Source organism: Sminthopsis crassicaudata, chromosome 1, assembly GCF_048593235.1.
Source record: "Sminthopsis crassicaudata isolate SCR6 chromosome 1, ASM4859323v1, whole genome shotgun sequence".
In the NCBI taxonomy this organism is placed as follows: Eukaryota; Metazoa; Chordata; class Mammalia; order Dasyuromorphia; family Dasyuridae; genus Sminthopsis; species Sminthopsis crassicaudata.
In genome coordinates, this window is record NC_133617.1 from 350,747,018 (window position 1) to 350,770,806 (window position 23,789).

The 23,789-nt window shown below is 36.6% G+C and overlaps 1 protein-coding gene and 1 long non-coding RNA gene across 5 annotated transcripts in view; one reads left to right on the forward strand and one right to left on the reverse strand.

Annotated features, from left to right (window-relative positions):
- The window catches only part of CEP72 (centrosomal protein 72), a 78,139-nt gene extending 61,263 nt beyond the window's left edge, over positions 1-16,876 (reverse strand). Inside the window, exon 1 of one of the 4 annotated variants that reach the window (XM_074279198.1) lies at positions 16,786-16,876. In XM_074279198.1, coding sequence (XP_074135299.1) covers positions 16,786-16,828 — 43 coding nt within the window. In that variant the 5' untranslated portion in view covers positions 16,829-16,876. Of the gene's footprint in view, positions 1-910; positions 1,178-16,785 lie in introns of those variants that run through there. The other 3 variants (XM_074279197.1, XM_074279199.1, XM_074279196.1) reach the window with 3 other exon arrangements.
- LOC141549570 (uncharacterized) lies at positions 979-13,351 on the forward strand. The gene is made up of 3 exons (XR_012484383.1): positions 979-1,332; positions 5,869-6,163; positions 6,560-13,351. It is a non-coding gene; the product is annotated as an uncharacterized LOC141549570 (long non-coding RNA).
- Positions 16,877-23,789: the final 6,913 nt, after the last annotated feature.

Genomic DNA, 23,789 nt, shown 5'->3' on the forward strand with positions numbered 1-23,789 from the left:
TATAGAGAAGCCATATAATGCACTCCAAGAATTCTTCTAGCTTTAAATCTATCCTTTTAAGATTCTAGATTAATGAAAATCACCGCACTAAATGGACACCAGGGCTTTGCCAGTCAATGAGCTTCTAATAAACACCAAAGGGTTGCCTAGTCTCACTTTTCAGAGGAGCTACACTTAGAAACAAAGCTGGGTCCTCTTCTACTTTCCCTTAGAAGGGGCTGGCTTGCTCAGCTGCACTGGGTGGTTATGGCTCATTTAACAAAAAGCATTTTGCCCAGAAGAAAAATTTAAAATTTTACACTTAAAAATCTAAATTGGTTTGAAAAATGTATTAAAATTAAAATTTTTAATTTTTTAAATTAAAAAATTATTTATGATTGTTTTATTTTTAAAAATCGATGCTTTTTGTTCAAAGTGACTTAGAAAGTACTTCAGGACTTTTTAGCCCGTGCTTAGCCTGCCCTTACTAAATCAGCTCTGGGTGTAGAGGAAGCCGGGAGACACTCTAACGGACCCGCGTACTTACCGCCCCTTTCCACCCTGTGGTAAGTAAGAGCACCACAATTCTCAGTGCAGCCACCGCTCCGTTACAACCGCCTGGGCGGTATCGCTACGTATGGGACCGTCAGGCACGGCGGGGCAGGGATGTGGCCGGGAGGGGAGCTGCAGCTGGGAGTGGGCTGAGTGCGGCCGTACACATACGGAGGAGGGGATTGGGGGAGGGGGGAAGTGTGTGAACTAGTGTGTCCGGCCCCGCCCCCCAGGGCTCTCCCGCGGCCGTTTTAACCCCAGGGGCTCAAGCCCACCCGGGGCTGACGGAGCAAGGTCTCCCAGCGCCCGGAGCCGCTGCACGGGATAGAAACGGGAGGTGGTTTCCCGGGCTCCTAGGCCGTTAGGAGTTAGTGGTTACCCAGGTTACCCATATCGCGATGGCCAAGGCCGCTCTTCTCCCGGATCCTCTCCTCCGACAGCACCAACTTAAACGGTGACGCCATTTTTTTTTCAAACCTAGCGCGCCTGCGTTGTCGCCTGCGCAATGAGGTTTCGCCTGGTGCCTGGGAAGGAGCGTCGGGAAGAGTGAAGCAACGCGCTGGGTCTCCTGGGAGAGGCGGGTCTAGGAGCTTCGCGGGGGGCGGGGAGGTGAGAAAAGCGCCTAGGGCCACGGGTTCGAATCCCCGCCGTCAAATTTCTACCAGATTCGCCTTAAACTTTACCTAACCTTTCCGGGGTTCACCGTCCTCACCTGTGAAATGAGGCGTGGGACCCGAGCAGCGAGTCCTGAGAAGCGCCTGTTATAAATGAAGCAGGCCCCTTCTTCCGGTGATTTATTAGGTGAGCTCACTTGAAGACTTACAGGTGCACACCAAATAACGCAGTTGCCTTTGTTTTCTCCAGGTGACGGTGGTGAGAGGAGAAAGGGTGGGAGAGCCACTAGCAGCGCGCGGAGGGGGGCGGGAAAGAGGGGAAGAAAAATCTGGAAGACGCCAGGAGAGAGAGCAGCATCTACGGAAACGGGAGGGAAACAAGGGATTCTGGGGAGGAGGGAGAGGAAGAGAAGGCAGTTGGGAGAGGAAAAAGGGGCAGGAGGGAAAGAAAGGGGAGGAAAAGAAGAAAGAGGAGAAGGAGGGGCGATGGGGGAGGGGAATGAGAAGAGGAAAGAAAAGGGAGGGGGGGAATGAGAAGAGGAAAGAAAAGGAAAAGGGAGGGCTAGGACGAGAGGAGGAAAAAAGGGAAGGGGAGGAAAAGGAGAAGAGGGATGGAGGAAGAAGAGAAGGATAAGGAAGGAGTAAGAGTGAGGAAAAGGGAGCAAGAGGATGTAGAGGGGAAGGAAGAAGAAGAGGGAGGAAAAGAAGATGGAGAAAAGAGAGGTAATGAGGAGAGAAGGGGAAAGGAGGAGAAAGTCAGGGAGAGGAATTAGAGGAAGATGCGCTATAAGGGACAGTTGGTACTTGTACAATGTGCCTATAACATAGGAGTCACACAAGGGAGTTGATGGGGGCTGTGGCCCCTTTAAGATAACTTGTCTGATCCACAACTTCCTTTGGGACTGACCTTTGATTACCAGATGTGGTCAAAACCACCTTTTTGTATTCTTAGGGGAAAGATCCATATCTGAGCCAATTTGGGTTTGTGCTCAGCCCCCACCGGATCTGAGCTGGCTTGGGTTTTCAGATCTGCTCAGGTTGCCCAACCCCCCACCTGGTGGGTTCTGGCTATGGAAGAATCAACCTGGGCTCCACCCAGTTGCCCCTTCAAGCAGATAAAAGAGGGAAGGTGAAATCATCTCTTGACAGAGTTGAAAGATGCCAGCAGCCCTGCTTTGCATCACAGACTCTCTGTCCCACCACTTAGGGTGTATTTCTTCCTCTGTCTAATGCCTTTTACTAACCAGACCTTAACCTTGCTTCCAAACCCTGCAATAAATCTTTTTTATAAAGCTATGTTTTCGGCCTGTAAATTCATTTACAGGGGACTCTCGCAGCCATTAGGCCTGATTTAACTTTGTATCCTTGCGCCAAATCCAAAGGGGTTGCAGGGGAGCTCCATGTGATTCCCTGTACCCCAATCCTGCCACTAGACCTCAATTAATCCTAATTTTATTGAGGTATAGACCTCATCATTAGGTATTTACCTCATCAGAGTCATTTCTAACAACCTTTTGTAATGCTGGAGAAACTGAGGCAAGGTAAAGATGAGAGGTGTTTAATATTTTATTAGAGGGAGAATTTGGCCTGGGAGAAAACAGGACCAGGGTTGACCCCAGCTGGCTGGATCAGACTCTTGTCTCAAAGTATCCAGCCAGGAGTAAGGGATTCCAGAGACTCTTATAGGGTTCCACTGATCAGGAAACAAAGGCAGAAAGGGGTAGAGCACTGGTGGAACTTCCAGGAAAGAACCAAAAATTCAGTTCTGACACATTAGGGGTGAAGAAGAATCATAAATTGTAGGGGCCAGGATGTCTGAGGCAGAAGATACCCAAATACTGAGACAAGCAAACTGGAGTTTTATGACTCTTTGGGATGCTAGTGATCAGGGCTCCCAGCCCGAATTATCTCAGTCCTAATGCTCAGGGGGGGGGTTGTCACCAAGGAGACTGAGGCAGAACAATTTAGGGAAACTGAGGCATAGCACTTGGAGTGGAGTTTTGAAGTTTTTTGGAGCCAGGTTGTAAAGGACCCTTCATAACTTAAAAGATTTCCTTCTGACTCTAGATGCTTTAGCTTTATATGATAAAATGCTTGAACAAATGCACAGTGGTTATATAGATCTCTTTTGTGTTTTCCTGTTGTTTTTCAGTCTCATTCAACTGTTTCTGACTCTGGGATTTTCTTGGCAAAAATAGTAGGATCGTTTGCTCTTTCCTTCTCCAAACCATTTTACAGATGAGGAAACTGAAGCAAATAGTGACTTGCCCAGGGTCACACAGTAGGTATCTGAGGTTAGTTTTGAATTAGGTCTTCCAGATTTTCAATTTGGTAGGCTCCCAATTGCCTACAAATCAAGCGTTCAAGAGCTTTTACAATCCGAGGCAACGTAATATACTAGAAAGGACTAGATAGGAAATCATAATGCCTGGGTTACTAGCAAAATCCTGTTACTGTGTGACCTTCTTAGGTCTTAGTTTCCTTTTCTTCACAATGAAGAGATTTGCTATTTACCCTCAAGTACTGTATTCTCCAGCCCAGTTGCCCAGGTGATCAATTAAACTGGCACTCTTCCTTTGTTTACAGTTATGCCTAAAATGTTCTCCTCTCACCTTGTTCCCCAACAGTATTTTAATTCCTTGCTATCTTCAAAGGTGACATCCTAAAACATCTTTTCCCTCCTTTTCACATTCAGACTTTAGTACTTTGCATTATTTTCATTTCTTAAATATGGGTTACTTGCATATTTCAAATTCCCCTACTAGACTAGTACTTTGTTGACCCCCTTCTTGTACTTGATATTTTGTATGATAGTTATTTGAGTATCTCATCTCCCACTCTGTCCTATACATTCCTTCAGGACAAGGCTTCTATTTTTTTAAACTTTCTATTTCTCCAAGGAGCCAACACAGCCCTTCTTGTATAGAATACAAGTTAACAAATGTTTCTTGAATAATTATATTAAGCATTCTCCACTAATTGTTCGTGTGACCCTAGATAAGATCCAATCACCTATCTAACTTTTTTAAAAAATTATAAATATGGTAACAGTTGTCGCTTTTGCATATTAAATAGAAAGCTTACCTTCAGGTCAAGATGACTTGAGTTCAATCAGGTCTTGTTTCTGATATATTCTAACTGTGTAACTGTGGGCAAATCGGTCAACCTCTTAGTGTCTTAACCATTTCTCTAAAACTCTTAAGTTAATAGATATTAGTGGAGGAAGGTTCTTCACCAAACTAAGCCAGTATTTACCTCATTATTAATTGATTTCAATGAAAGATGATGTAGATGATAACGATTTTTAAATTTTTTTTTAATTTAGACAACATAATACAGGGTGTAGAAGGGAAAAAACTGAGAATCTTATACTAGTCAGATAATTCATGACATTGTATCATATGGAAAATACAACTTGCATATAGGTCCCTTAGAAAGTCCACTCCAGACACATAGTACTCTATAGGTCTCTATCCACTCAAAGTTATAAATTAAAGGCCTCCTTTGATATAATTACATTTATTTATTAGTCAAATGAAACCATTATAGTTTAAAGAAAAGCTATTATTGAGATAGTATAATAAGAAAAGAGCAATAAATACTAATATAGTAACAAAGAACTGAAATTAAAATAATGTTCAACAATTAGTACCACATCATTATGTCATAAGAAAATGAATATGAAGTATTCAGAGAAAAGAAGAAAGAGATAAAATTCACAAAGTGAAGTGAGCAAAACCAGGAAAACTGTAGATAATGACTACAACAATATATACATTTTAAAAAATTAAACTTTATGATGTGTAATTATTATGACCAAGTCTTTCCCCAAAAATGAAGAGATGGAAGATAGTGACCTGACAAGTGTACAGTAGAGACCTAGAGTCAATAGAACTTGGTTGTAGTCCTTACTCTTACACTTGATCAAATGATCTTCAGCAAACTATGTAACCTCTAGAAGCCTCAGTTTGCTTACTTGTAGAGACAATAAAACTTGCACTACCTCATAGTCTTGTTGTGAGGAAAGTGCTGTACAAATATAAGTTATTATTACTTGCTATCCATACTACTTTAGCAAATTTTAACAGATTTCAGCAATATTGAGGCAATAATTGTTTTTTTATGCTGCATGACTGATTACTTCAAAAATTCTAAACTCACATTGTGTGGCCTCATTTCCATTATTCTGTATTAAGAGAGTTCAATCTCATAAGAATCATTAACTTCTCACTGCTAGCACCATTGTCAGGATAGTTTGGTTGGTATCTTATCAGACATCAGATGCAAGTTTGTCTGAATTAGGAACAGACAAAACTTCAATGTGGTTTCATTAACTTAAAAACAATTAATTAATGCCCTACCCTTTTCAGAGTCTAACAAAGGAAGGTCAAAGGCTTTCCATGGCTGCCATCCAAACTCAAAAGTATCAAAGTGGCTTGTCTCGCTCACTCCTATACCAAAGAACATCAAAGTCCTTTCCTCCTGCAAAGTCCAGCCAAGCCATAAGGTTTGCAAAGGCAATCACAGTACAAGCAACTCCATTATCTATAGAAGCCAAATGGAGTTACAATCTAAATCCTGTAATTCTGCTGCCATGGATACCACATCTATTCTGCATCTGGGAGAGTTCTGACGAGGAGAGATAGAGAAGGACTTTGATGTTTCTGCCACCCGATACTCATGGATACCATAATGACATCACCAATTGATGTTTATTTTCTAGGCATTGGAAAGTACGTGAAGGGAAGAGCAGGCCAAAGACCTCTGCAGAGATTCCATTTTTATCACCAACTAACTTCTCTCACTTCCCCCTCCAATCAAATTGTATTAAGATCAACTGCCTACTTCATCCTTTATAATGGTGATTGTTATTCAACAGAAACTTAACTGACATGTATTAAGCCACAGTAGTTCAAGGTATTGTGTAAGTCATTGTGCCAGGAACTGGGAAGTTATAGAAGCTACCTCTATTTAATTGAATGAGAATTTAAGGATTAACAAGGACTGCAAGAGTTCAGGTAATTAATCTTTTTATCTTCAATTCAGTTATCCCAGAAAGGTACTAGTTTGGCTTCATTCAGAGAATGAATTTTGCATGTGTATCAATAGTAAATATTGATGAGGACATAGATTTAAGTAATCTTAAGAAGTCGAATCAACTGAGTGACTGCAAATAAAAGATGAAAGAGAAAAAAGTTACTTTAAAATTGGGAACGTGGGTAATTGGTGTGGTCACAGATTAAATAGTGAAGTCAGTAGAAAACAAGTTTGGAAATAAGACATAAAACTTGGTTTTGAATATGTGAAATCTAAGGCGCTAGTAGTAATCAATTGCAGATGAACATTAAACAATGAGAAATGGTGAGATTAAAGCTAAAAGAGAAAGATCATATAAATTGTTTCTCATTTTACAGAGGTATGACCTTTATTCAAGGTCATATGGCTAGATGGGTGTCCAAAGCTCAAGAAACAGATCAGCAATGGAAATAAAAATTTTGGAATCATCTACCAAGAGATAGTAGTTGACTTCTGGGGAATAAATTAGACTGTCAAGAGAGATGGAAAAAAAAAGAGAAAAGTGATGATGATCAAGGACTGAGGAACCTTTGAGGGATGTTATAGACCAGAAAAGGAGACTCAGAAGAAATAGGGAGAGATACCTATTTTTCTCAAACTATATATAAAAAAAAAAGAATGGCTTCAAAGACTCTTCTTGATAAACCTATATGATAACTGGATTAACTATTAGAGGGAATTTAATTTTATTGATATCTGAATCCATAAAGAAACTCCACATTGAAATATTGTTTGTCTGATTCCCAGCTTGTGGATGGAGAAGGTACAGTTTCTTTCAGTTCTCCTGAATCTGGGCTCATCTGAAGCCATCAGCAGTCTTACAACATTCAAATTGAGCCTCCACCTTCATCATCATCTTGCTGCTCAAGTTTGACCCTAGTGAAACTAAAATGTTTTTAAAGTGTGCTGGTGATGAATATCAGTTCCACATCTGTTCTAGCCCCCAAAATCGGTCTCTCAATTGAGTTTGTCTCCCTAAAAGGTTGGTATTGATGTTGCCAAGACAACTGGTGACTAGAAAGAACTAAGGATCACGGTAATGCTTACCATTTAGAACAGACAGGCCCAGATTGAGGTTATATCTTCTTCCTCAGCCTTGATAATCAAAACTTCCAAAAGGAACTTCCTTGGGATAGAAAGAAGGAGAAAAATATTAAACACCTGAGAAACATCAATCTCAATGTGATCATCAGCATTGCTCTACTGATGAGTCACCAATCCTAGCAAGACACCACTCTGGAACTATTAAAGTGATACTTGGAATACATTCTGTGGGCTACAACAATAAATGGCAGACATCCTTATGATGTCATTGGTGACATCAGTAGTAGTATTTTGGAATGCCAGCCAATTAGAAGCTACAAAAGAAATTATTGCAATACGTTTACATTTTATTATAAACAAAGGCTCTTCATTTTTCCAGCTGGAAAACTTTTCATGACAGAAACATCATGCATCCTGGGAAATAACTGTTAACTTAATTTCTTTAGTCATCTTGCTCTTCAATAACTTGGCTACATTGAAGGAAGCTCTTTGTGGGAAAGGGGGGGGAGGTTAGAGAGCAGAAAAGTTGTTGACACATCTTAGCCATGGGATTGTAAACTGAAAGATTAGTTGGACAAGCCAACATTGGACATGAGCAGACTTTGTCGTCTTTGCTGATTGATAGGAAAAGAAGATCCATTTGCCTTAAAACTTTGAATATGGTATTTGGGGGAGAAGTAAGGATATTCTCAATACAAACTCAAGACAATTCAGATAGTGCCAATAGTAGCAAGGAATCAAGAAACTGAGAAGAGAGGTTCTAAAGAAATAACCCTCAGCTCAAGATTTTTGCCCAAATAGTATGGGTTTGTGCTAGGATGGTTGTACATGGCCAATATGTTTGCATACAAATTTTGTTTTTTATTTAAAAAGATATTCTACCTATTATTGGATAATGAACTTCTCCTGCCTTTTATCATTTAATCTTTCCTTTTCATCTTTTCTTTATATTTTACCTTCCCATATTAGTTTATAAGCTCCTTGAGGATAGGGACTTTTCTTTGTAACCCTAGTGTTTATTATAGTAACTAGTACAGAGTAGGTATTTAATTAATTTTTATTGACTGATTCTGCAATTGTCACTTTTAATAGGTTAATGCAGGCTTTTATTCCTAGGGTTTTTATCATCATAAGTCTTTAAACATTACTATTTATCATCATTTTTGAAATCTATGTTTTTTAGCATGCTAAAAAAATTCTCAGTGATTCCAGGTTTCTTTAGGATGAAACACAAAATCATCTGTCTTGAAAGATCTAAATTTTCTTTTGATTTATACTAACTTGTGCCTAAACTTTAAACAAAGGACCCTTTTTCCCCTTCTTAAACTATTTCTTAAATTAAAAATCAACAGATGTTCTTTATCTGAATAAACATTGATGAGCTGCCAACACATCATTTTGCTAGCTAATCTTTCAGAGAAATGAGTTGATGAAGAGAAATACATGATCAGGTGCACCTCCTAGTTTCTTACAATAACTTTAATAAGATTTTTTTAATTTTCAAAAAACCTATTTTTTCCCCTCCCACAAAAAAACAAAACAAAACAAAACTCTTAATTTGTGTATAGCCTCATAATTATTAGCCTCCTCACTTCTTGAGACCAGTTGGAAATATTATCTATGCTATTATTTTGGAGACTAGTCACTAAATTTTATTAGGTCTTAGTTTCCTCATCTGTATGGTGAAGATTTTTGACTAAAGGATTTAGCTGTATTGGTCCCATCTAAATATAAATCTATGATTCCATGTCCTGGATTCAACTCTCAGCTCTGCTACTACCTGTGTGACATTGAGCAAGTCACATTAACTCTTTTGACCTTTGTTTTTTCACCCATAAAACAAAAGGATTAGACTAAATGATCTAGTCCCTTGATCTTAAGATCAAATCTTTAAAATTATTTGCTAAACAATGTAGAAGAGCAACTAATATATAAATTCTGAATTCACTGAGTATCTAGGTTATAGGGTACCCTAGAGAGCCAGTCCAACCTCTTTATTTTCTATGTAAAAAAATGGACACTTAAAGGAGTTAAGTGATTTGGCCACAATCTCACAAGTTTATCAGCAGAACCAAGGCTAGAACCTGGTTTTTCTGTTGAACCTAGGGTACTATGGTTATATGCATAAACCCTATATTAGGTAAAGATATAATCTGGAAAATTTATTTCAAATAATTTATTTTAAATTAAGTGTATTATTAGGTATTAAATTAATTTTATTAAATTTGTATTAAATATTAAAACAAATTGAAATTGAGATTTTATTTTAAATATTTTAAAGATCTTTTATTGCTAAAATATATCTGTAATTCAAATAGCTATCTCCTTATTTATTAATTTCCCACCTTCCTATTTTTACACATATATATGTGTACATATATATGTGTACAAATATATGCAGTATTTCTTTTAGTGAGACAATACCTAAAATCTGCAGAATTAGAAGAGTTGGAATCATGTGCTTTAGACTTAATGAGAAACTAGCTATGGGCACAATTGGACGTGAAAAGGAGAGGAAAGGCCCAATGAAGCCCTCATTTATTCTCTCTATGCACCATCATCTAATACCTGTTCTTCAAGAGGAAAATATTGTTCATATCTACATATCTGCCTTGATATAGAACTCTGCTGCCATAGTCATCTCCTGAAATACCCATTTTCTAGTTTATATCACATCATTTAATGTATGGAATAGCCCACCTTATAAGTTAGTCATTTCAGAGCAGCTAGGTGCTATAGTGAATAGAGCACTGACCCTGAAATCAGGAGAATATGGGTTCAATCCATTCTCAGACACTTGACACTTAACTAGCTGGGTGACCCTGGGCAAGTCACTTAATCCAGATTGCCTCACAAAAATAAATAAAATGAAATAAGATAGTCATTTCCCTTCCCTCACTGATAGTATTTAAATAGAGATTAGAAAACTATTTTCCAGTAAAACAGAAAGGATTATTTGCAGAGCAGGAAATTGAACCAGATATTCTAACTCCAAATTCTTCCAGATTCAAAATTCAATGTTTTGGTTTTTTTTTAATCCAAAAGTCAAATTATAGTTGTGTGTATTTCTGTGTATCTAGTTTAGAAAGCAAATCCTGTAAAGGCAAATAACACTCCTTGCTTAGAATAACTTGCATTCATAATTGCTTAATCTAATGCTCAAAACTCCTACTCTGATGCCTTCTGGGGCAATGGAGACGAGTATAGATGCTTTAAGGCACTGATAGCAAAGTATCAACTGAGGCAGATTATACTGTCCCGGAAAGGTTCCAGTTGCTATTCCAGTGACAGACTAATCTAATTAGGGAGAACTTCATCAACTGCAGGCTAGCCATTAGGTGACAAATTCTTTGTTCATGGACCCCTATGAAGAAGAGAAAAATATAAAATGTCCTTTTATCTTGTTCCTCCCGCTGTCACTGGTGACAGAGTGATGGGAAAAAAGGAAGAAGATATTAAGAATCATGTAGATTTTAGACCATCTCTAATATGGAGATCCTTGTGTAAGGATCTTTCCCTTAGTATGATTGGATATCATTTATTTGAAAAGGAGCAAATATGTGTCTGCTCCAGGGAGACAACACTAAAAATATGGAAATTGGCTTCTCTCTTGCTGAGATTCTCCTGATTGACCTGAAGATAGGAAGACTCATCTTCCTGACTTCAAATATGGCTTCACACACTTACTACTTGTGTGATCATGGACAAGTTATTTAATCCTGTGTGCATCAGTTTTCCAGTATCCACTAGCCAGTAGTAGTGCATATTTCACATGTCACATTGAGTCCTCATTAAGTAAAAATGTAATCTAGAGTGGTAGATATGTAAACTGTGAAGAGCAGAAGTAGACAAGTGGTATTGTGGAGACAGAAATTATAAACTTTGGCAGCTGACTAGATAATATGAAGTGAGTCATGAAACTAAGGTTGTGAACTTAGGTGACCGATGGTTTCCTTGCAATAGTCAAGTTAAGCAAAAGAATGAATTAAAGACAGAACAATAGTAACTTCTACTTTGTATTTGAAAAATTCGTTAAGTTTGAAATAGCTATAGGATGGGGCAGCTAGGGTGGTGCAGTAGATAGAGCACCCGCCCTGAATTCAGGAGGACCCTAGTTCAAATCTGGTCTCAGACACTTAATACTTCCTAGCTGTGTGACCCTGGGCAAGTCACTTAACCCCAGCCTCAGGGAAGGAAAAAAAAAAAAATAGCTATAGGATTAGTTCAAAATGTCTAAGAGGGAGTGTGTGATATAGAACTGGAAATCAGGAGAGACATAATGTTGGCTATATAGATCTGTGTATAGTTTGCATAAAGATAATAATTAAACCAATAGAAGCTAAAGTGAGCAGCAGGTGAGAATGTATAGAGAGAAAAGAGATGGAGGCTTAGAACAGAGCATTGAGTTACACCATAATTAACGGGAATGAAGTATATGATTAACATTCAAAGGATACTTAGAAGGAACAAGCAGACAGCTAGGAAGAGCACCAAGTAAGCAAAGCTATGAAAACCAAGAAATAAAAGACTTACCAAGGGGAGAGAGACAATCTCAGTCAACAATGCCAAATGATACAGAATGATTAAGATCGATGATAATTGATAAAAGGCAATTAGATTTTACAATTAAGAAATCATGTTATTAAATCATCCTTTTAGATAATGCTCTTGAAAAATATTAAATTTGTATTAATGTGCTATTTCATATTTCCTCATATTTTCCAGTAATCATGTTCAGACAAGTAACTACTATAAAGTAAACCCCGTAAGGATTTGTCCCCTCCTCCCTCTAAATACATACTTTTTCAGTATCATATCAGAGGGCAGGAAACAGTGTGCTCTTGAAAAACCAATTAACCATACATTTATGCTTGTCTAAAAAAATTTTTACTTTGGATCAAATTTATTTTTTAGATATGTGGAACAATAAGACTGACTCACTTATTTGCAATTCTGTGGGCTTTTTCTTATGTAACCTTTGAGGTACATGTGACAGCTTTTAAAGCTGGCTTAATGCTGTGTCCTTGGTTATTCTTGTATTATATAATGAATTAATTCCTCCTCAACTCCACAGGATCATTGACTTCTTAGATCTTATTGGATTACTCTTCCGACCTGCAAATGTCATTAAGAGGACCTTTTAAAACTTTCTCTTACACCTCTTTTAATCTCTCTTGACCCCTTAATTTACCCACACTTAAAGCTTATAATTTTCCATATTATAGATATTTATTTATCTACCTGTTGAACTCATTACAACCCCGTATGAATTTTGTAACTAAATATACCCCTTTCCTTTTCCATTTGGGAGAAAGACATTGATAGAGGATACATTGTGAATGTTCCCTTTATTTATAAATGACTGTGATAGATTGGTAACTACCCTGTGGCTACCTGCTATTCTCTAGGAATCAGGAAGTTCTAAGGAAAGGTATATTATCACTTCTGATGCTAATTTGCCAAGGAAGAAGACTTAATTGACTCTTATTTTCATTCACTTAGTATTTTCCATAGTAATATAACTTTCTATATGTTACATTAATTTCCCAATAAATCTTCATATTTCCGAATCATTTCACTGTTCACTGGCCAACTAGCAAATTCACTGCAAAGATGAAATCAATATGTCTGACTGAATTAATTAGTATTTGTCTTTTTAACATGGGCATTTCAAAATAATAGAAGCTTATGTATGTATAGCACTCTCTGGGATATATATGTATATATACATGTATAATATGTCTATTCATTTGACCCTGTAACAATTACAGATTAATTAAATTATTCAAGTATTATTTTCATTTTATACATGAAGAAAATGAGACTCAGAAAGGTCTGTAATGTGGAAGAGGGGTAAACCCAGAGGAAGACAGGGAGAAAACAAGCATTTATTAAGCATTTAGCAACAAGTTTTATCTTGCTATTATTATCCCCATAATTTGAAGAAACTAAGGCAAATAGAGATAAAGTGACTTTCCCAGGGTCTCAGCAAATACTTGTGGCACTCTAAGTTAATAGGAAGAATGAAGCGTTACTTAAAAAAAATTAAATGAACTTAAGTCACCCAGAACAGATGAACTACATTCAAGGGTACCAAAAGAATTAGTAGTTGTGAGTGATTGCTGAACCACTGTCGTCTATTAGAAAATGTTTTGGACGTGGAGCCAGGGACCTTTTGACTCTTCCCCATGATGCTTACTACCTACATAACCTTGGAAAAATTCTTCTCTGAATCTCAATTCCTTCATTTTTAAATGGAGGGTGCATAGATCCAAGATGGCATAGTAAAGTTAGGGACTCATCTGAGCTCTCCTCCAAACTCTTCCAAATAATTTTAAATAATGACACTGAACAAATTCTAGAGTGCCAGAACCCACAAAAATGCAAAGTGAAACAATTTTCCAGGCGAAGCAGTTTAGGAGACCAGCAAGAAAGTTCTGTAGAATCAGGGTGAGAATGGAGTGCAATCCAGCACAGGCCATGCCCACACAGCCCCATCCCCAGAAAACCAGCAGAAGGATTTTGAGAACCACTGAATCTGCAGTGGCAGCAGCAGCACCTGGGACTCTCTGTAGAGAAAGACAGGAAAGGGATTGAACAACTGGTCAGAAAGAAATTAAAGCATCCTTTTTGTCCATTAAGACAGGTTTCTGTTGTTTTGTCCATACTTTGATCCAGATCACAGTCCTGGGTGACAGTCCCAGGATGAGGAGGAGCTCTAGCATACCATTGCTTGCAGCCACAGTGGAGCAGGGACCCTCCTCACAGTGCCAGAACAGAAAAGAATGCTTATAGTCACTCACAGACCAGAACACAGGCCAAGAGAGCAGTAACCACACCATTCCTTAGATCATTCCACTTTGTAAGAACTGAAAACTTATAGGTCCCTAGAAATATCTCTGAAAAAAAGCTTGAAAAAACCCTTAGGCTGGAGGACAGTGCACTCTCCATTCTGGAAGCAGAACTCTAACAAAGAGTTAAAAATTAAATAATAAACTGGGAAAATGCATAAAAAGCAGGAAAAAAAAAAAACATTCTGACCGAAGAACGTTACTTTGGTGACAAGGAAGATCAAAATACATGCTCAGAAGATATTGAAGTCAAAGCTCTATCCAAAGGCTCCTAAAAAATATGAATTGGTCTCAGCCCATGGAAGAGCTCAAAAGGATTTTGAAAATCAAGAGGTAGAAGAAAAATTGGGAAGCGAAATTAGACTAATGCAACAAAATAATGAAAAACAAATCAAGAGGTTGGTAAAGAAGACACACATACACACAAAACTGGAGAAAAGTAACATCTGAAAAAAAAACAGACTAAGACAAATGATAAAGGAAGTACAAAAAGGCAGTAAGGGAAAAAATGCCTTTCTTAAGGCTTCTTAGCAGAATTAGCCAAATGGAAGGCTTTCCATAGGCATATGAAAAGTGCTCTAAATCATTTTTGATTAGAGAATTGCAAATTAAAACAACTTTGAAGTACCACTTTGCACCTTATCAGATTGGCTAATATAACAAAAAAATGAAAGTTAGTAATGTTGAAATGCATGTGAGAGAATGGGGACACTAATGCACTGTTGCTGGAGTTATAAACTGATTAAAACATTCTGAAGGACAATTTTGAGCTATATCCAAAGGGTTCTAAAATCATGCAGTAATACTACTACTATATTTCAAAAGAGATTAAAAAAATTAAAACTAAAAGGACATATGCCCAAAAAGTATTATTACATCATCTCTTTTCTGGAGACAAAGAATTGGAAATTGAGGGAATGCCCATCAGTTGGGAAATGGCAAAATAAATTGTTGCATGTGATTATGATAGAATATTATTGTGCTATAAAATATGATGAGCCATATGCTTTCAGAAAAACCTGGAAAGACTTTTATGAACTAATGCAAGGTGAAATGCTCTATGTACAAAGTAACAGCAATTTCGTAAGATGATCCACATAACTATTCTCAGGAAGACAATGACCTAAGATCACTCTGAAGGATTTGCGATGAAAAATGTTGTTCATACCCAAAGTAAGAACTTATATTGTTTGAATACAGATTGAAGCATATTTTAATTTCATATTTCTTGAGGGTTTTTTATTGGGGTCTAGGTTTTTTTTCACAATATGATTGTTATGGAAATATTTTGCATGACTTACAGATGCATAATGTATATTGAATTGCTTCCATTCTCAATGAGGATAGTGTGGAAAAGGAGGGACAGGATATAGAACTCTAAAAAGTTTTTTTTTTCCTTTAAGAATGTTAAAATTGTACATATAACTGGAGAAAATAAAATGCCAAATAAAAAATAAGAAAACAAAAAAATACTGAAATAAAGCTATCGGATATGTCCTTTAAGGTCCCTTCTATCTCTAAATCTATGATATTGCAATTAGAAGATTGAAGATAAACAAACAAACAAAAAAAAAAAGATTGAAGATATTAGAGGAATTACAGGATTGGAGAAAGGGAAATACTCCAGTTTCAAAAAGAAGAAAAGAATGGAGCCTGTGAACTACATACCAATGAGCTTGACTTCTATTCTTAGAAAAATTCATCTATTAAATAGATCTAAATCTATTAAAAGCATAGTTTTCAAAATGAGAAAAGATATTGATGTTACACAGTAAACATCACTGCATGAAAGACATGTCATTTATTTTATCTTTTTTAAACAATTGCTTGACAACTATAAGAAATAACTTGTTAATATGGGAGTCATTCTCATATTAGCTCTGTGTATAGTCATGCCACCAATTTGTTAGAGCACAGATCAAAATTAATATAAAACTAGAATGATAATGAAAAATAAAGCAGAAATTAAATAACCACAGTGTAATTTTTAAAAAAAGTATTGATGTCAAAAATTGAAAAATGAATGGATGAACAAGCCTTAACTAATTAAAACAATTTTCTAGAGAAATTTAATACACTGTTAGACATAGAACACACACACACACACACACACACACACACACACCATATATAATCTGTACACAAGAAAGAGGACACTAAAGCTTATGAAAAAAGAACTCAAATCTTACATTTAATTTTTAAAAGTGACTAAGAATATAATACAAATTCAAGGTTTATTTCTCATCCCTACAAAAATTTTATAAGAATAATCTATGCATGCATAGAAGACATTCTTAATGAAAAAACAAAAATGGAACAAATAAGTTTTCTGAAGTTATTTTCTATAGCGGATCATATCTTTTTAGGAATACAATTGAAAGCTTCAGAGCATACAAGATCCCATTGTATTTATTATTTAACAATTTGATTTGGTGGAGCAATATGTCTTCTTAAAGACCTTAGTGCAACAAAATATGTCCAATTCATACTAGCATGATCATATAAAAATTTCTTGAAGGATGTAAAAATAGAAATCACTTTTTTTAAACCATGTCTCTGATCACTAATATCAAACAAGATATATAATAATGAGACCAACACATGTGACATCCTCATGGAGAACTGTCCATTGTACAGTAGTCTGAATAGAATAGAGATTCTCTTCCTACCAGTCTGACTGCTCTTTCTCAGTCTCCTTTGTTGTATCTTCATCCAGATCCCACCCTCCAAAGATGAGTTCCCCCTAGGGTTCTGCCCTGTTTTCCCTCGTCTGTTTTCTGTCTCTCTTATTTCACTTGGTGACCTCATCAGCTCCCATGGTTTCAATTATTATCTCTGTTCTGATAATTCTTAGACCTACTTATCTAGCCCTTAACTCTCTCTTGTCCTCCAGTCTTCTATATTCAACTGCTTATTAGACATCTCAAACTGAATGTCCCATAGATACATTAAAGTCAACAAATCCAAAACTGAATTCATTATCTTTTCCCTCAAAAACTCCCCACTTCCAAGCTTCTTTGTTACTGTCAAGGATACAATCATCCTCTTAGTCATTCAGGCTTGCCATCATTCTTAACTTTTCACCCTCTCTCTGTGATCTTCCATATCCAAAATGTTTCCAATTCTTGGTGATATTGTCATATCTGTTACATGTGTACCTTTCTCTCCTCTGACATTGCTACCACTTTGATGCAGGTCCTTAACACGGTTTCAAGACAAGTTTGTGGTCCATTTTCCACTCAGGTATCAAATTAATTTTTCTAAAGTAAAGATCTGACTTTTATCATCCCACCCCCTTATATAATAAACTTCAATAATTCCCTATCATCTCTAAGATAAAATATTAAATCCTATGTTTGGCATTTAAAACCCTTCATAAAATTATCTCTTTCTACCTCTCCCATTTTATATCATGCCTGACATGCCCCCCTTTCACATATTCTACAATATAGTATAAGTGACCTTGCTGTTCTCTCAAATAAACACTCTTATTTTGCATATCTAAGCATTTTCCCTGGATATTCATCATACCAGGAATATTCTCCCTCATCACTATCTTCTGGCTTCTGTGATTTCTTTTAAGTACCAATTAAAATTCCACATTCTATGAAAAATCTTTTCTGATCCCTTTTAATATAAGTACCTTCTTTCTATTGATGCTCTCTAATCTATTCTTTAGGTATCCTATTTTGTACATAGCTGTTTCATGTTTTATTCCCCATTTTACCATGAGCTCTTCAAAAGTGGAGACTATCTTATTTTCCTTTGTATCCCCTAGTGCTTAGCACTGTGTCTAGCTGTTATAGTAGTATTTGACAAATTCTTATTGATTCATTGACTGGCTGATTATAGATGAAGAAGTCTTCCAGATATTCCTTATAGGAAAAAAAACCAAATCAACCAAAAATTCCTATTCTCAATATCACATGCCATTGAATAGTCAATCTATAAAGCTTAGGTGTTATGTCTAGACTTTGAACAGGTATTGAAAATGGACAACGAAGTGGGCCCAGAATCTCCCAGGATCCTCCTAAGAGGAGATTATAAAATAGTGTAGCTTATTAGTGATCTCAAACCATTCTGAGACAGAGATCCATCTTTTAAATACCAGCATTCTTCTGATATTGTTGCAAGATTTCAGGTCATGGAAAATCACAATCTCCCAGAAATTGAAGTTGAGTAGCACACAAAAGCAATGGAAAGACATGTGGTGAGTGCAAATAGGCTGCATTACAACAAAAGAATTGTGCAACAAGTAAAACTAATGCAGACAAGATTAGAAGGAAAGCAGTAAACTGGGAAAAAACTTTTATATCCAAAGGATCTGATAAAGGCCTCATCTCTAAAATATATAATTGACTCAAATTTATAATAGTTGAAGCTATTCTCTAATTGATAAATAGTCAAAAGATATGAACAGACAATTTTCAGATGAAGAAATTAAAACTATATGTAGTCACACAAAAAGGTGCCCCAAATCACTATTGAGATTTTAAAGAAGGGAAAGGGACCCATATGTACAAAAATGTTTGTGGCAGCCCTTTTTGTAATGGCCAAAAACTGGAAACTAAGTGGATGCCCATCAGTAGGTGAATGGCTTAATAAATTATGGTATATGAATGCTATAGAATATTATTGTTCTGTAAGAAACGAGCAGCAGGATGATTTCAGAAAGGCTCAGAGAGGCCTACATGAACTAATACTAAGTGAAATGAGCAGAACCAGGAGATCATTATACACAGCAACAAGAAGATTATACGATGATCAATTCTGATGGACATGGCTCTCTTCAACAATGAGAGGATTCATACTTGCTCAGTGATGAAGAGAGTCATCTATACTCAGAGAGAGAACCATAGGAACATAGTGTGAAACACAACATAGCATTCTTACTCTCTCTGTTGTCATTTGTTTGCATTTTTTTTCCCCTCGGTTTTTCTTTGCCTTCCTTCTTGATCTGATTTTTTTCTTGTGCAGAAAGATTACTATAAATATGTAAAAATATATTGGATTTAACATATATTTCAACATATGTAATATGTATTGGACTACCTGTCAGCTAGGGCGAGGGGTGGGGGGAAGATAGGGAAAATTTCAAACAAAAGGTTTTGCAAGGATCAATATTGGAAAAATTATCCATTCATATGTTTTGTAAATAAATAAATAAAATTTTTAAAAAAGCTTTACTAAAAAAAATACTGATGATTTTTAAAGAAAACTAGTTATACAGTTACATGAATACAGTTACGATTAAGAATCTCTAATATACATATTTTCTAAGTATTTATGATTTCAAGTCTCACATTCTGTGATCCAACTGCCAAGTAGCCATTGATCCTTGGAGGACCTGAGTATGACTCCTTTAACTATGGGCAAATCTACCAATTTCTATGAACTTTTGTTTCCTTTTCTATAAAATGGGATAAATAAAAACTTCTTTACCTGGCCAAAAAATATTGTGCAGAAGTATCATTATAGATTGGTTCAATGTCCAGATCCCAGCAATTGTCATTAATGACTCACCTTAGATGGAGTTCTTGAGTAGAATGCCCCATGAATCTATGTTTGATTATGTGCTGATGAACATTTTTATTGGTGATCTAAGTTAGGCAGAGTTGGTATACTCACCAAATTTGCAGATGACATAAACCTGAGAGTAAAAGCTAAAATACTAGGTGGAGAGTTTGGATCAGAGATTGGCAGACTATAGAATGCATATGGCCTGAAAGATAAAAATTGTTTCTTTGAACACTGAGCCAAATCTAGTAAGATGAAATACACTTCAGTATTTTAAGAGTCCTTGGATGAATTTGTGGGCACAACTGTCTTTAATGTGGGCATGTGTTCAAGACATGGACCACAACCATCAGTATCAACTTGTAGACAACTTTTATTTAAATGATCCTGTCCTTTAAGGAGAACATTAGGGAATCCACCTAATGTACTAAAAGAGCCCCTTCTGATCTCTTGAGATTGCATGTATATCAAGGAAAGTATCTATCAGTTTTACTTAGCTCTAATTATATTATTGCCCCTTCTTTTTTTTTCAATCTTAAGTGTCTTTGATAATATCCTTCATTCTGTTTTCTATTTCTTAAGATACTCATCAACTTACTTCCCTCCATAGGTATCAAACCTCACCCCTAAACATTTGTCTTCTATCTTACTTCCCAAGCAGAGTCAAAAAGAGACGTTTTTGCACGTTAAGCAAAAGGCATGAAATGTGCCATCAAATCAGATTTTCCAAATCACTGAGAATGGGAGAAAGTAAGGATGGAAAATTATTAAAAATAAAGTTAAGGAAATAAAAGAAACAATAGAGAAAATCCTGTCCTCCCCAGAAAAAGAAGTATTTAACTCTCATTCTGTGTTTAGCAGTTGGAAGTATATTTTCTCTGATGAATGATAAGGAAATGAAAGGGTCAGTTGGCAAGAGTGCCATCAATAGATATTGAAAACAACAGCACCCCCTTTCTGAACCTTTCTCATTCAAACTAATTTTGGGGGAATATATTGGAAACTTATAAGGAGTAATGAGTATGAGTGAGAACAGTATATCATATGCTAGAGTCAGCAATTCCTCAAAAGTGATATGTCAAGTATTCGTTTATTTACTCTAATTTAAAATGTTCTATTTTATTTAATTATATTGCTGTTCCTCTGTTTCAGAGACATGAAATAGAAACATGAAATTATCATTTTGTTTCAACTACAAATATAAACTGACTGTATTTTTTACTATATTTCTAGCCACTTCTCTGACTGGAATAGACATATGTGTTTTTTCTGGGTTGGAAGAAAGTGTATGTATAATTGGTGCCTGATAGACGCTTATTTGAATTCAACTACATCGTGATTTTTGCCTTCACTAAGATAATTCTCTTAATAACCCAGCTTCTTGTCACTTCATCACTCTGTGAACTGAACAATAACAAAGTGGTCCAAGGGATTACGCAGGAAGGAAAAGACCAGGTCAGCTTTATACACATGTATATCTGCAAGTAGTTGAACTAGTGGTTGGAAGAAGTGGTTTGCATCATGCTAGTAAATACTTTATTTCTCTTGCCAAATGGCTGGCAGACATGTTCATAGCAATTCATACCCAACTTGAAGCCTCACTGGCCTCAACCATAATGCTAAAGCTCTCTTTTCCCAAACTCCCCCACCCATCTAATGTCTGTGTCAGCAGCATGCAGGAATGTGTGATCATCACATTCCATGGTAATGCAGAAACTAGAAGGAGCTGCATCCAAGCATAAAGATGCTGACATTAGGCAATGAGTATCTGTGAGAAATGCTGCTGCAGAAAAAAGTAATTATATTCTGCATTTTTAGGGCAGCCTCCAACAACAGGAGATCAATGTTAATTTAAAGATCCATTAGTTATTTCATCAATTCATCTTCTGGAATTGAAATCCAGCCTCAGACACTTGCTGGCTGTGTGATTCTTAGCAAGTTACTTTAGCCCTGTTTGCCTCAGTTTTCTCATTTGTAAATGAGTTGGAAAAGGAAATGGCAAACCACTCCAGTATCTCTGCCAAGAAAACTCCCAATAGGATCACAAATAGTCAGATATGGTTGAAAATGACCCAATAATAACAACAATTCTTCTAAAGAGAGTTCTGAACAAACCAGATAGCATAAAAGTGAAAGTGAGAAGGAATGGCTTTGAGAAAGTACTCTGAATTCTAACCCCCAAGTCAACTTCTATTGCTCCTTGTTGTTTCAGTCAGATTAATTGGATGTCCAGAGTGTGTTTTATGGTTTACATGGGAAGCATCTAAGAAGTTTACTGAGTCTGTCATGGGCTGCTACATTAGCACAATAGAACAAGAACCAGATCAATCATACCACTGAGGAAAATAGCAGAGATAAAGGAGTCGCCCCCATCTCCCATCCCCAAGCTCAGGTGCTTTCGTGAACCAGAAATGTTCATATGTCATCTAAGCTGGTAACAGTAGGAGAGAAAAGTGACTCTTAGAACTATTCTGAAAGTCTTCTGTACTTACATAGCAGAGAAGCCTTGGGGAGATATCACCTGCCTATAAGCATGTTTGCCAGAGTTTGCTATCCCTTCTTGTTGATATTCAGTCATTTTTCAGTCAGTCAATGTGGCCCCATTTATGTGTGGGTTTTTGGAAATTATACTGGAGTGATTTGCTATTTCTTTCTCAGCTCATTTTATAGATAAAGAAATGAAGATAAATAGGATTAAGTGACTTATCCAGGGTCACACAGCTAGTAAGTATCTGAGGCCAGATTTGAACTCAGGAAGATGAGTCTTCCTAACTTCAGGCCTGGCACTCTATCTACTCTTCCACCTAGCTGCCCATTGCTATTCTTAAGCCCCTCTGTTTCAGTATGGTCCAGCTAATAACCTCCAAATCTTAATTTTTCATTTATTTTATGGAATTCCAAAAGTTCTTGGTCTTTTACCAGCTATTGTGCTCCTGATCTTTTAATGACATTCATCTTTAGTCAGTATTCTGCCATGATGATTTGCTATCTCTTCCAGATTTACTATTCAAGGAGCATCTCTACTTTGTGGAAATTTTCTGTCTTCTCCCTTTCACTTGACTTTCACAAACACTTGACTTTCTCAAAACATTCTTAGGTAAATGACAAGACCCATGAAACATGGTGAAATGGCGATTGCTAAGAACTCAATCTTTTACCCTTCATTTCTTTTATATAAGGAAAATCTCTTGCCTAATCATATCATTTAGAATATGGTTTAACTAATAGTCCCTGGGTCAAATACTGGTTAATTGAAGTGCACCAAGATGTATTTGTCACTATCATCAATTCACATCACTGTTTTTGAAGACTTTAAGGACTTTGTATGGTTGTTCAGTTGTTGAGTTATATCTAACTTTGTGACCCATAACTATATCACACCATCCTGTCCATGGGGTTTTCATGACAAAAATATTAGACTGATTTGCCATTTCCTTCTCCAGTGGATTAAGGCAAATAAGGTTAATTTGCCCAGAGAAACATAGCCAATATGTGTCACAAGAATTCTTCTTCAGCATAAAACTAGTTCTTCACATTGCTGCTTCTAATAATATTTACTCTTTTTTTTTTCTTTGCTGAGGCAATTGGGGTTAAATCACTTGCCTAGAGGTCACACAGCCAGGAAGTGTGAAGTTAATACCAAATTTGAACTCAGGTCCTCCTGACTTCAGGGCTGGTGCTCTATCCACTATACCACTTAGCTGCCCCTTCTAATAATATATTTTTTTAAAATGTGATTCTAGGCAGTTTGAAAAATCTAAATGTAATCCAAACCTTAAGCCTGTTGCTATGGTGCTTTCCTCATTGATTGAGATCAGTACCTCATAGCGGAATGGAATTAAAGAAATTTGAAGAGAAAAGAGATTGTCTTTTCAGATTTTTCAGGCTTCCATCTTCAAGAGCAAGATGGAGCACTCCAACTTCTCTTCAAGGTTATGAAGGGAGAAAGACTGAAAAAAAGCCAACATGTAGAATTTTTATTATATCGTTTTTCTTAGCTTGCTAAACTAGATAGAGCCACTGTCATATAGCCTAGATATTCCCAATTTCCCTTGAGTGTACTAAAGAACCCTGGGTTTCAGACAATCGGTAGTTAGTAGTACATAATTTCTAATAAGTAAAACAAATTCATCTGAAGACTAGAAAGTAATCTTTG